Genomic DNA, 13,915 nt, shown 5'->3' on the forward strand with positions numbered 1-13,915 from the left:
GTATCCTTATTTACTCATTTTATTCAGAACTTAACTCAAAAGAGAATTCATAATGGCAAATATTGGAAATCCACTCATAAAAATGAAAAATTATAATTTAATTCATAAATGACAATACTTAAGGGCAGAAATATTATAAATTCTTTAAAAGCAAATTTATACAGTAGCACTAGTATGTATTTATTTCTATATAATTCCATACTCAGGGAATGTAAGTACAGGGTTAATGCAATGAGATAAAAGTCAGTGATTAAACTGAATAATTACATCAGTCCAAGAGATGTTCTTTTTGTGTGTGATAGCTTGCTTGAGAATAATCACTTCACAAACCTACCTAGATCTCAAGTGCATTTGGGGATTAAAACTTAATTTAAAACTTGGCTAAAAAATTCCTTGAATTCTCTATAGAAAAGGTCTAAAGTAAATGCAAAAAAATTATCATCAACATCAGTTAAAGCAATGCTTTGCATTTTCTCCCCTAGAGAACACAAGAGTCAAATTCATAGAATTATTTTATTAGGCCAAAAAAAGTTAATTATCACATTTACAATGAGCCATTCATACTATATCTTATTTCATGAAATCATATTTGCTTTCTTAAAATGTTTTGTAAAATATTATATCAAGACTGACATCTATACATATATCAATCATATATCTGTATATATACCATATACATGTCAGTCTGATAATACATATATACATTCACACAGTCAACACCTAAAATCTGTTTTTTGTGTACTATGTTGAGTATACAAATATTTCTTGATTTTCAAACATTACTCTCAAGAAACATGTACATATATCATTATTTTAAATATTAAAATAGCTATAACAATAGTTCCATATCTAAAGTGGGAAACTGCTCAACTTCATAATGTTATCATAGTGCTTGTTTCCATGGCAACGCCTTTGCTCCCTTGAGCTAGTAACCATGGACTCTGCCCTAGAGAGGCTTGGACAGAGTGTAATTGAATGCTTTCATTGTTCAGTTAGGAAATTGAAGCCCAGGTTCTCAGATTCCTGATTGCTCACTGTCCACTAGTTAGTGTCACAGCAGGAAGTAAAAGGTAGGTCTTCTGGCCCCTGTTCCAGCATCCTTTCAACTATGCTATACTGCCTGCCGGAGAAGGCAATGGCACCCCACTCCAGTACTCTTGCCTGGCAAATCCCATGGACGGAGGAGTCTGGTAGGCTGCAGTCCATGGGGTCGCCAAGAGTCGGACACAACCGAGCGACTTCACTTTCACTTTTCGCTTTCATACACTGGAGAAGGAAATGGCAATCCGCTCCAGTGTTCTTGCCTGGAGAATCCCAGGGACGGGGGAGCCTCGTAGGCTGCCATCTATGGGGTCACACAGAGTCGGACACAACTGAAGCGACTTAGCATACTGCCTGCCACTATTCTAAACCAACTGACGCTAAATGCATACACACAGTTCAGTTCAGTTGCTCAGTCGTGTCCGACTCTTTGCGACCCTGTGAACCACAGCGCGCCAGGACTCCCTGTCCATCACCAACTCCCGGAGTTCACTCAGACTCACGTCCATGGAGTCTGTGATGCCATCCAGCCATCTCATCCTCTGTTGTCCCCTTCTCCTCCTGCCCCCAATCCCTCCCAGCATCAGAGTCTTTTCCAGTGAGTCAATTCTTCACATGAGGTGGCCAAAGTACTGGAGTTTCAGCTTTAGCATCATTCCTTGCAAAGAACACCCAGGACTGATGTCCTTTAGAATGGACTGGTTGGATCTCCTTACAAACACACCTCATATACAAACTATACATATAAACACCATACCCAAGCCATTTGCTTCAGTCAGGCTATTTTAAGAGTCAAACTACATTCTTGATGATTTTCTAGCACTACAAATAAAACATTGTTATCATTTTTACATGATAATGACAAGATGACTTGTTGGTTATGGATGTACGATATAGAAATAATTGCTTAAAAAGAGAAGAATCAGTATCACACTACTTTTCTAGATATTTTCATTCATTTTACTAGATATTTTCATTCCTTTTCACTTCCTTTACTGTGTCTATTGTTTAGGAACCTATAATTATAAACAGTTAAAAGACATGTGATAGTATCTAGTCAGTTTATATCATGGTTCCCACTTGCTAACCACTTGTAACAATAAGAAATATGAAACACTGTAAGAAAAAGTAATTTTTCTATTTAATTGAATATTTATCTATACATAACAAACAGATCCTAGAGCCTAGATCTGTGTTGTCCTGCAGAGTAGCCACCAGCCCCCTTGCCAGGCCCTTGAAATGTGCCAAGTCTGAATTGAGATATGCTGTAAATATAAAATACACTGCAGGTTTCAAAGATTTTACCCCTACAAAAATAATGGAAAATAATCTCAATTTTATACTACTGTATGTTGAAAGGATAATGTGTATATATTAAATAAATAAAATATAGTACTTAAATTAATGTGACTGGTTTCTTTTTAGTTTTACATGGCTACTAGAATATTTTAAATTGCCTATGTGATTCATACTTATGGTTCATACTATATTTCTGTTGCTCATCCCTGGTTCGATCATTCTTTATCTTCCTGCCTGAAACATCTCATTTCCTATTTCCCCAAGTTCAGAACTTACCCTACATGATTAAAGATGACCTTGTTCTTGAACCCTTTTCTGATCTCTCCCACCAGGAAATGAATCCTTGCCTCTAAAACATCAGTATCTTGCTTCAAGCCCTGACCACTCTATTCTACCACCACCACCAGGATGCAAGTTACCAGCAAACATGGTCTAGGTATGTTTTTATGCATGCTTGTAACCTACAAAACAACCAGCATGGAGCTTTAATAAAACATCAGTAAACTTTTCCTAGACAAGTAAGCAAAGAAACTTATTCATAGTATATTTGTCCTCAGTCACTTTTCTAAAAATTTATCTATTTATTTTAATTGGAAGCTAATTACTTTACAATACAGTAGTGGTTTTTGCCATATGTTGACATGAATCAGCCACGGGTGTACATGCGTGCCACATCCAGAACCCCCCTCCCGCCTCCCTCCCCATCCCATCCCTCTGGGTTGACCCAGTGCACCAGTTTTGAGTGCCCTGTTTCATGCATCAAACTTAGACTGGTGATCTGTTTCACATATGGTAATACACATGTTTCAGTGCTATTCTCTCAAATCATCCCACCCTCACCTTCTCCCACAGAGTCCAAAAGTCTGTTCTTTACATCTGTGTCTCTTCTGCTGTCTGGCATATAGGGTTATCGCTACCATCTTTCTAAATTCCATATATATGCGTTAATATACTGTATTAGTGTTTTTCTTTCTGACTTATTTCACTCTGTATAATAGGCTCCAGTTTCGTCCACCTCATTAGAACTGATTCATTTTTGTTCAGATAAATCTATCTTGAAAGATTAGGATTTTCTAAAGTACCAGGTCTATGATTTAATAACAGGATACATACCAGCTGACTCTCTGATACCGTAGAAGATGGTGAGGAGAGGTTTGCCTGCAAAATTATAAACATAGTGTCTTTTAGTGAAATTCATAATTTAGTAAATATATCTATGTTTTTAAAGTATATTAAAGTGTTTATTATTAAAATAATACATATCAATTGTAGAATTTTGACAGATATTGAGGAAAAATACCATTATATCAACTCCAAAATAATTGTTTTACATTTTTTGCTCATTGCCTTTCAATATTTCTCCCACACATTTTCATTCAGCTCACATAGTGGTAAATATGATGTTTTCCAAAGTGCTTTTCCTTAGCATCTTAACACAAGCACCAGCAAAAGGCATCAAAAAATTCTTCAGGGTGATGTAATATTTCATTCTCCATACACTCCATATTCTACTTATACCAACACTGTTAGCTATTTATATTTATTTATAGTAAAAGAAAACAACAGATTTTTTCCTTAAATTACTCATATAAAAAAATAAAGCTTTCATGAAAAAAATCTTTTATTGTTTTAAATTAATATTGTTTCATCATTCTCGGTTCCTGAATTTCACACCTTTCTTCTGGATTTGGTTTCCTTCTCACTGAAGTAAATGCTTTGATAGTTTGTTGTTTTTTTTTTTTTTTCCCAGAGATTCCCATCTTGAACTCTCTCTGAAAATGTCTTTATTTTGTTCGCCTCTTGAGCTAGAATTTACCTGAACATAGAATTCTAGGATAACGGTTATTGTTCCCAGCATCTTGAAGATACTGTCCACATGCTCTGACTTCTGTTAATTGCTGTCAGTCTAAACATCATAACTTGGATTATGTCTTCACATTTGGTTAGTGTTTAAGGTTTTTCTCCAAGGAATTCTGTAAGCTCACTATGATGTGTCTGAGGGTGACCTCCTTCTCTGGGGCTTGGTATACTCCTTGAGTATACATATGCATATCTTTCTTTGATTCTGGAAAATCCTCTAAGAATCTCTTCACATATTGCTTCTCTCCTATTACATCTAATCTGTTCTTTACAGTTTCAGCGAAATATATGTTGGGTCTTCTGAATCCATCCTTCATTTCCATAAAATTCCTTGTCATATTTTTTCATCCCATTATGCTGCATTCTGGATTGTTTCCACACATAAGCCTGACAGTTAATAAATCAATATTAATATACATTAAACATGGCCATTGAATTTTATATTTTTATGACAGCATTTTTAACTTCAAGGAGTTCAATCTGATTCTTTACCAGATCTTTTTATGGTGTCCATAACTCCTTTTAACTATTTCAACATTTTTATTATATTTATATTTCATTCCAGATTTTTCTATAATCTCTCATGATTAAATCAGGCTTCCCAGGTGGCATTCACTAGTGCTAAAGAACCTACCTGCCAATACAGGAGACATAAGAGATGCCTAGTTCAAACCTTGAGTCAGGAAAATCCCCTGGAAGAGGGCAAGGCAACCCACTCCAGTATTCTTGCCTAGAGAAATCCTATGGACAGAGCAGCCTGGTGGGCTACATCCCATAGGGTCACAAAGAGTCAAACATGACTGAGCGACTTAGCACACACACACGCATGATTAAATCTCCTGTTTCTTGTATCTACTGATTCTCCTTCATGCCTCTGTCCCAAGATGTCCCTCACTCATTTGGTGACATTTTAGTTTTGATTTTGAGCTCCTCTTTAGTCGGGGTATTTTTAGTGAAGATTTCTGTAGGTATCTGAGAAACTCTGGGTTGGGAAACCATGCCAATAATACATTTCATGTTTGCCCTGGTGGGGTCCCAGGAGTTTCACTGGCTCTGGACAAGTTTCCATTTTATTTCATCTAACTCACAGAGGCGCAGGTCTCCACGTGTTCAAGTTTCATAGGTTTATTGTTGCGTGTGTGCTCAGTTGTGTGCACACAACTCACTGTAACCCCATGGACTGTAGCCCACCAGGCTCTTCTGTCCATGGAATTTTCCAAGCAAGAATACTGGCATGGGTTGCCATTTTCTGCTCCAGGGATTGTCCTGACCCAGGGATCGAACCATCGTCTTTTGCATCTCCTTCATTGGCAGGCAGATTCTTTATCAACTGCACCACCTGGGAAGTTCCATTGAACTTGCTCCAAATCCTTCATCTTCATAAGTTTAGCACCCATTTTTTTTTATGGATGTGCAGGAGTGCAGGGTACCCAGGAGTGCAGGGTAAAGATATTGGAAGGATGTATGTCTTTTTCTATCCCACACTTCATGGATAGGGGGCCTTCCAGACACCTGGATGCACACAAAGGATTCATTTTGAGCTCTCAGATTCACCATACAGTGAAAGTTAAACTCTCTGGCTCCTAGGTTCTGATGTACCTGTGTCCTACAGAATTTCTACTTATTTCCCCACCTTATATTTTATTTTCCCATCTAGAGTTCTCTCTTCATATCTGGCAGCCACAGTTTCACTTTCTTTCTTGTAGTTTGAGATACATATATACTTTAACAGTTATATTTTCTCAAGCTATTCTGCCCTTAAATGGGAGGCTGGGCTTTCATATCAGCTCAGCTTTCACCATTGTTGGGAAGTGGGCAATATATATAATTTTTTGTTTGGCCGCACCACATGGCATACAGGATATTCCTAAACTAGGGATCAAACCCTTCTGCCCTGCATTTAAAGTGCAGTCTTAACCACTGGCCCAGAGAAGTCCAGGAAGTGGTCAAATACAGATGCACAATTATACATATTCTTGGCTAAGACACAATACAGCTGTGTTTCTAAATTATTTCCATTCTTTTTGAAGTTGCAAATATTTTCAGGGTTTATGACAGATGAGTCAATGTTGTCTTTACCCTCTGAGAGGTGAATGATGACTGAACACTGAAGGCTGAGTGGCTCCCATGGTATTGCCAAGCACACAGGAGTGTGAATCACTAAACATGACAACCAGGCACCTGCAGTCCTTCTTGTGCTGTGTCCATCACGGTTTGTTTTTTATTTTTGAGTCATGCCATTCTTCACCAAGACGGCCACTGTTCACTGTCATTTCTGGTTGCTCTAAGGCAGCAGGCTGTCCTGGCCAATGGCTTCCTACCTCTAGCTGTCCTGGCTAATAGCTGTGGACCAGGTTACTGTCCACTAAAGTTTCTGACTCTTCCGTGCTACAGAAAATTGTCCTTCAGAATGCTCACTCCAGTGATTGCTCAGTTTACCAAAGCCGTCATTTTTAACCTCGTTCAGTTCAGTCGCTCAGTCATGTCCGACTCTTTGCAACCCCATGAATCGCAGCACGCCAGGCCTCCCTGTCCATCACCAACTCCTGGAGTTCACTCAGACTCACGTCCATCGAGTCAATGATGCCATCCAGCCATTTCATTCTCGGTCGTCCCCTTCTCTTCCTGCCCTCAATCCCTCCCAGCATCAGAGTCTTTTCCAATGAGTCAACTCTTTGCATTAGGTGGCCAAAGTACTGGAGTTTCAACTTTAGCATCATTCCCTCCAAAGAAATCCCAGGGCGGATCTCCTTCAGAATGGATAGGTTGGATCTCCTTGCAGTCCAAGGGACTCTCAAGAGTCTTCTCCAACACCACAGTTCAAAAGCATCAATACTTTGGTGCTCAGCCTTCTTCACAGTCCAACTCTCATATCTATACATGACCACAGGAAAAACCATAGCCTTGACTAGACAGACCTTAGTCGGCAAAGTAATGTCTCTGCTTTTGAATATGCTGTCTAGGTTGGTCCTAATGCAATATGAATAATGGTTACTTCTAATGTCTTAGGATCTTTTTCCTTTAGTTAGTTTTTCACTATTGGAATACTGAGAGAATTTCTCTACTCATTTCCTTAGTTAAACAGCTTCTATGAAATATGCTGAGCTAAATGTGTCTTGATGGAAACAAAACATAGTTAAGGGGCTTCTCTGGTGGTCTAGTGATTAAGAATCTGCTTTGCAATGCAGGGGACACTGGTTCGATTCCTGGTCCAGGAAGATTCCACATCCGGTGGAGCAACTGGGCCCGTGCGCCACAATTGCTGAGCCTGTGCTCTAGAGCCCAAGATCCACAACTGCTGAGCCCACATGCTGCAGGTGCTGAAGTCCATGTGCCCTAGGGCCCGCGCTCCACAAGAGAAGCCGCAGCAGTGAGAGGCCCACACACCGCAACTAGAGAGTAGTCCCACTCACTGCAACTAGAGAAAGCCCATGCAGAATGAAGACCCAGCATGCTCAATAAACAGAATATTTTTAAAAGCATAGTTAAGTTTTTATCTCAATAATTTTAAGGAAAAAAGAAGTCACCCACTAAAACTATTTGCACAATTTAACTACATTCTAACATTTTTTCAGTACATTTTGCTAAATAATACTGGACAGTCATAGAGAAAAAAGATAAAATGCTCAGGCAAATATATTGATTAAATTAGGGGAAAAACCCATATATCTTTGTATTCAATTTCCACAAGTCCCCCAGATTTCTTCACTGAGAATGATGATATAACAATAAGGTGTTTTAGACATCCCCAATACATTTTTATTTCATCTAATATAATGGACTTCATATCACTATTCTGAGAAACTATTTCCAGAGGGGGGGTGGGAAACAGAATTAAATTTGAACTTTAGGGTGGAGTAAAGCCACTGCAGATCCTTTATCAAAGAAAAAGAACATCGACTTATGTGTATTATCACTAATAAAACCAGACTCTCTCAACTAATCTAGTTGTATCAAACCCTTAGAGAAGCCTCCTTCTCCTTGCCCCATATGGGTTAAGATTGTTTATTAAATTCTGTAGCTATAGTTACCAATATATTACCAATATTCTAGCAATGATTTTTCAAGAGTAAGGAAAGATTGTTTGGTGAGCTGAGATTGGAGCTGTGAATAGTGAGAGGAGACTACTATATTTAAACAACTGCCCATTGGTAAAAAACTAAACTAAGGACGAGAAGGAACATGGGGTACCTAAACACAAACCTGAAACTGGATTTGAACAGCACTAAGCGTATTAGACATTTGATCTACCCATGAAGAGCATCAGCGAGAGTGTGAGAATGGTTCTTGTGTGAAACAAGGTCCTATGATCTACATTCTATAGCCTCTGACATCATTTTAATTACTAAAGAAAGAAAAGGTGGAGAGTGCAAGTATTTTAACCCATTTATCATCATTGAAAACCAAAAAAACACAAAACTTTTTAAGACAAACAGAGCAGGCAAAAAATTGCGAGAATCAAAACTTCTTTCAAAGAAAATCTGTTAAAAAGGCAAGTTACATGCAAACTAATAGAGTTAGACTAAAGAAAGAAACAAGGATTTGAAATCCACTGAAAAATGAATTGCCAAAGACCTCATGCCCGAGGCACATAAAGAAAAACCAAGCACTTCAGTCATTGCCTAGCGTTGCTTTTTTATGACACATTTCAATGTGGTTTTTACCCTCTGAGAGGTGAATGATAACTGAAAACTGAAAGCAGAGTGGGTCCTATCACTAAGTACATAAGCACATGGATCACCAAACATAAAGAACCCACTTTGGATAAACCATTTTCCTTTTCCATAGATCTCATGCCAGAGGCACGTAAAGAAAAACCAAGCTCCTCAGGTATTTTCTAATGCTAATTTTCCGTGCAATCAGCAGCTGTTCCCTATGCTTGACTCATGGGTATCTGGCATCACACTAGCAGACACCCTTTTGGGAGACTGAAATAAAATCAAGTTGCAGCAAGTAAAAAGTGTTAAAAACACTTGCTTTTGCCTTCTACCCTCTGCACTAACACTTTTAGCAATTTTTTCTCCTTCAACAGTTATGTCCCTCTCAATTCAATAGCATTAAAGTGTTTCTCTTTGACCTTTTCTCTGTTGACTTTAATTGTCCTGAGTTTTCTTAAGGCTCAAAGGATTTGAATTCACTGACAATAGATTTGGGAAGGGCTGGGAGCTGGGTGTAATCAACCTTCCTGTCCATTCTATTCTTAGGATGAGAGAGTTCTTTGTTTTATATAGAATGGTGGGGAGGATCTGGAGAGGAGTTTTAACTCCAGGCTATTTTGAACCGTGTAACTTTCCTTCAACTTATAGATAGAATCTGAAATATGATACAAATGAACATATTTACAAAACAGAATCAGACTTACAGACATAGAGAACAGACTTCATCGAAAAAGCAAGAGAGTTCCAAAAAAATATCTATTTCTGCTTTATTGACTGTGCCAAAGCCTTTGACTGTGTGGATCACAATAAACTGTGGAAAATTCTGAAAGAGATGGGAGTACCAGACCACCTGACCTGCCCCTTGAGAAACCTGCACGCAGGTCAGGAAGCAACAGTTAGAACTGGACATGGAAAAACAGACTGGTTCCAAATAGGAAAAGGAGTACGTCAAGGCTGAATATTGTCACCCTGCTTATTTAACTTATAGGCCGAGTACATTATGAGAAACACTGGGCTGGAAGAAGCACAAGCTGGAATCAAGATTGCTGGAAGAAATATCAATAACCTCAGATATGCAGATGACACCACCCTTATGGCAGAAAGCAAAGAAGAACTAAAGAACCTCTTGATGAAAGTGAAAGAGGAGAGTGAAAAAGTTGGCTTAAAGCTCAACATTCAGAAAATGAAGATCATAGCATCTGGTCCCGTCACTTCATGGGAAATAGATGGGGAAACAGTGGAAACAGTGTCAGACTTTATGTTTTGGGGCTCCAAAATCACTGCAGATGGTGACTGCAGCCATGAAATTAAAAGATGCTTACTCCTTGGAAGGAAAGTTATGACCAACCTAGATAGCATATTAAAAAGCAGAGATATTACTTTGCCAACAAAGGTCCGTCTAGTCAAGGCTATGGTTTTTCCTGTGGTCATGTATAGACGTGAGAGTTGGACTGTGAAGAAAGCTGAGCACCGAAGAATTGATGCTTTTGAACTGTGGTGCTGGAGAACACTCTTGAGAGTCCCTTGGACTGCAAGGAGATCCAACCAGTCCATCCTAAAGGAGATCAGTCCTGGGTGTTCACTGGAAGGACTGATGCTGAAGCTGCAACTCTAATACTTTGCCCACCTCATGCAAAGAATTGACTCACTGGAAAAGACCCTGATGCCGGGAGGGACTGGGGGCAGGAGGAGAAGGGGATAACAGAGGATGAGATGGCTGGATGGCATCACCGACTCCATGGACATGAGTTTGAGTGAACTCTGGGAGTTAGTGATGGACAGGGAGGCCTGGCGTGCTGCGATTCATGGGGTCGCAAAGAGCCAGACACGACTGAGCAACTGAACTGAACTGAAGGGGGAAGAAGGATGGGGAGGAGAGGATTGGGAGATGCAAGGTGTTACTGTATGGTGCAGGGAATTTTATTTAATATTCTGTGATAAACCAACATGGAAAATAATATGAAAAAGAATTTATTTGTATAACTGAGTCACTTCTCTGTACAGCAAAATTAACATGTGCTCATGTCTGCTCAATTGTGTCTGATTCTTTGCGAGCCAATGGATTGTACCTACTAGGCTCCACTGTCCATGGAATTTCCCAGGCAAAAATATTGGAGTGGGTAGCCATTTCCTTCTCCAGGGGATCTTCCCAACCCAGGGAGCGAACCCTCATCTCTTGAATTGGCAGGCAGATTCTTTACCAGTGTGCACCTGGGAAGCTCCACAGCAGAAATTAACACACAACATTGTAAATCAGCTATCCTTCAATTAAAAAAAAAATTAATCCAATGGTAAGCATAGGAGGTACCAAGACCACAGAGATATATCTGTGAGACATCATGTCTTTCTTGCTTCTTATTGCTTTTTCTATCTGTAGACCTTACCCTGTATGAATATCTCACTAAAAGTCACTGTAGCAGTTAGTAATATATCCCAAATGTTCTAAGTATAAAAAGTAGAGTTGGAAGTATTTTAAAAGTTTGACTCAGTAAGTTAGGGAATGATGATTCCATGTTGCTATGAACATAATTGGGAGGCAGAATAAATAACCATGGGGACCAGTGACAGTCACAGTGTCCATGTGTCACCGCTTACGTTAAAGATCAAACCAAGGGAAATGAGGGTGAAGTATGGCACCTTCGTGTCTGATGACGTGTAAAATGATGATAAGGACCAAGGCATAAGAGATGTCTCATTAAGCCATTTCTCTTCCTCCTCATTTAGCACAACTGATATAATGATCTTCCATGTCTTCCTTAGCCTCTCTCACACAAACATATCTTGGAAATATTTCTGAACCATAAAAAAAAGAAAGAAGAATGATCAGCAGAGTGGAATTTCTTGCTGAAACTGTTCATAACTCATCAAATATCTGGTCACATCCTACAGAAGCAGATGCGGATCCATGTCTGGATGTAAGTAGATTGGATTTCTCACCTCTTACCCTAAGATCTGTGGCTGCATTAGGGCATGTCGGCCCTGAAACACTCCAGCATAGCAACATTTCCAGCCATAGCAACAAGGGGACTGTGTGTGCTGGCTAAATTGGAGAAGATGACCTTTATTTGAATATCTGTATATAGAAAAGGAAATATTCTTAATAAAGTTTGACACATTTTTAATATATGATGATATTTTGAAAGCAATATACTTCCATTGTAATGATATTTTTCTGTCCCTCCAGCTCATTAAAATGAGATTTTTACCTCTATGCTATATTATATTCAATAAGCCTGTCTTTGTTCTTTCTCTGGCACGTAAAACTAATTTCTGAAATGTAGTGAGTTTATTAAATGAGTTGTTATCAATAAAATGTGACTCCAAGTGAGGGTTTTTTGGATAAATTAGTAATAAGTCCAAATACTTGCCCTATTTTCTGAAGTTGCTCTTTATTAAGAAAGTATACTGTGGTTTTGAATTACATGAGTGAAATGAAATTATACTGGCAGTAGCTAATGAAAAATAATAAATAGTTACAAAGACAAGTATAATGTAAAGGAAAAAAAAATGACATTCCCCTCCAAAGATGTTAGTATAAAAACAGAATCAAACGGAAACTTAATTAGAAAATTCATTCCTTAGGGGGAAAGAAACTCTTTAAAAATGAGTGCCATGGAAAACAATCACTGATAGGTTAACTGATAAGTTATCAGTTAATTTACATATAAGAAAATTATTTAAAACATTAGAAATATTCTAAACAGTATCATCTCAGATGTTGTCACCAGATACAAAATTACTCATTTCAAGTTTAGACTGAAGGTTTGGGGTGATGAAGAAATAATTCAGACCCAGAAAATGAATACTAATGTATAAAATATTTAAGGAAGACAAATTATTTTCAGCCTCTGTTGATGCAAACAAATATTAACGACAGGGGCTTTAACAAAAGGAAGACCTAGGTTGGATTTTGCCTCCTCTGTGACTGTTTCCTCCTCCATAAAATATAAATTTTTAATAATCATACCCACATCATAGGACTGGCATAATGTTAGACGAGATAGTTAAAACTCATCTGTAAGAGCTCAAAACATTAGTTATTACGATTATTGAATTTGGCATCTGTTAGAAACAATGAAGTAAAATATGAATGATAATAGAATTAATCCCACAAGTGACCTGTGATAATTAGCACCACTCAGTGTGTTTGCTAGCCTCTTTTAACCTCTATTACACTTACTGATACTGCTAAGTCGCTTCAGTCGTGTCCGACTCTGTGTGACCCCATAGACAGCAGCCCACCAGGCTCCCTTGTCCCTGGGATTCCCCAGGCAAGAACACTGGAGTGGGTTGCCATTTCCTTCTCCAATGCATGAAAGTGAAAAGTGAAAGTGAAGTCGCTCAGTCGTGTCAGACTCTTAGCGACCCCATGGACTGCAGCCTACCAGGCTCCTCCATCCATGGGATTTTCCAGGCAAGAGTACTGGAGTGGGGTAAGAGAACCTGAATTAAATTACTTTGAAATAAACTGCAATTCAAGTATACTATGAACTGAAGAAAAACCTTGACTTTACTTTACTACAGTAATATAGTAAAGTATGGTACTTTCCTACATCTGGCTCATCCTAAAAAGCAGACTATGTGGAATGTGACAATGTGTGCAATCAAGAATAAGAAAAGGACATGAATTGTTTTACAAGGATTTTCTATCTTTTTTCTTTTTTTGATGAAGGAAAGCCAGCCTTTCATCAAAGGCCCCATAAAAAGGAATTAGTCGTGTCATTTCTCGTTATTTAATTAAACCACTCTCATCATCCCAGGAAAATCGGAAATCCAATGAACATACTACATGGAGAATTAGCATCTTTGTACGTTTGTTTTAACATCAGTTCTCAGCACCAGTTCTCTGTCTCGCTCTCCTCCAATTTCTGTGAGCAAGTATCTTGCTCTTTCCTATTTTGATTGTTTACTGTCTTCCCCACCCTGTGCTTTAGAAGGGGACACAGCTGTTCTGTTCATTCCTCACACGCAGTGACTCTGCAAAAGTGCTAGGGCACGGCAGACACTCAGATATTTGTCAAATCAGTGAGGAAAAAAGGGGAAAATTGAATAACAGG

At 38.6% G+C, this 13,915-nt stretch overlaps 1 protein-coding gene across 17 annotated transcripts in view; it reads right to left on the reverse strand.

Annotated features, from left to right (window-relative positions):
* Positions 1-13,915, reverse strand: part of MLIP (muscular LMNA interacting protein) — a 308,623-nt gene that overhangs the window by 69,745 nt on the left and 224,963 nt on the right. For all 17 annotated transcript variants that reach the window (XM_069564089.1, XM_069564102.1, XM_069564097.1 and 14 more), the window contains one exon: positions 3,454-3,498. In XM_069564089.1, coding sequence (XP_069420190.1) covers positions 3,454-3,498 — 45 coding nt within the window. The remainder of the gene's footprint in view (positions 1-3,453; positions 3,499-13,915) is intronic.

Source organism: Ovis canadensis, chromosome 20, assembly GCF_042477335.2.
Source record: "Ovis canadensis isolate MfBH-ARS-UI-01 breed Bighorn chromosome 20, ARS-UI_OviCan_v2, whole genome shotgun sequence".
In the NCBI taxonomy this organism is placed as follows: domain Eukaryota; kingdom Metazoa; phylum Chordata; class Mammalia; order Artiodactyla; family Bovidae; genus Ovis; species Ovis canadensis.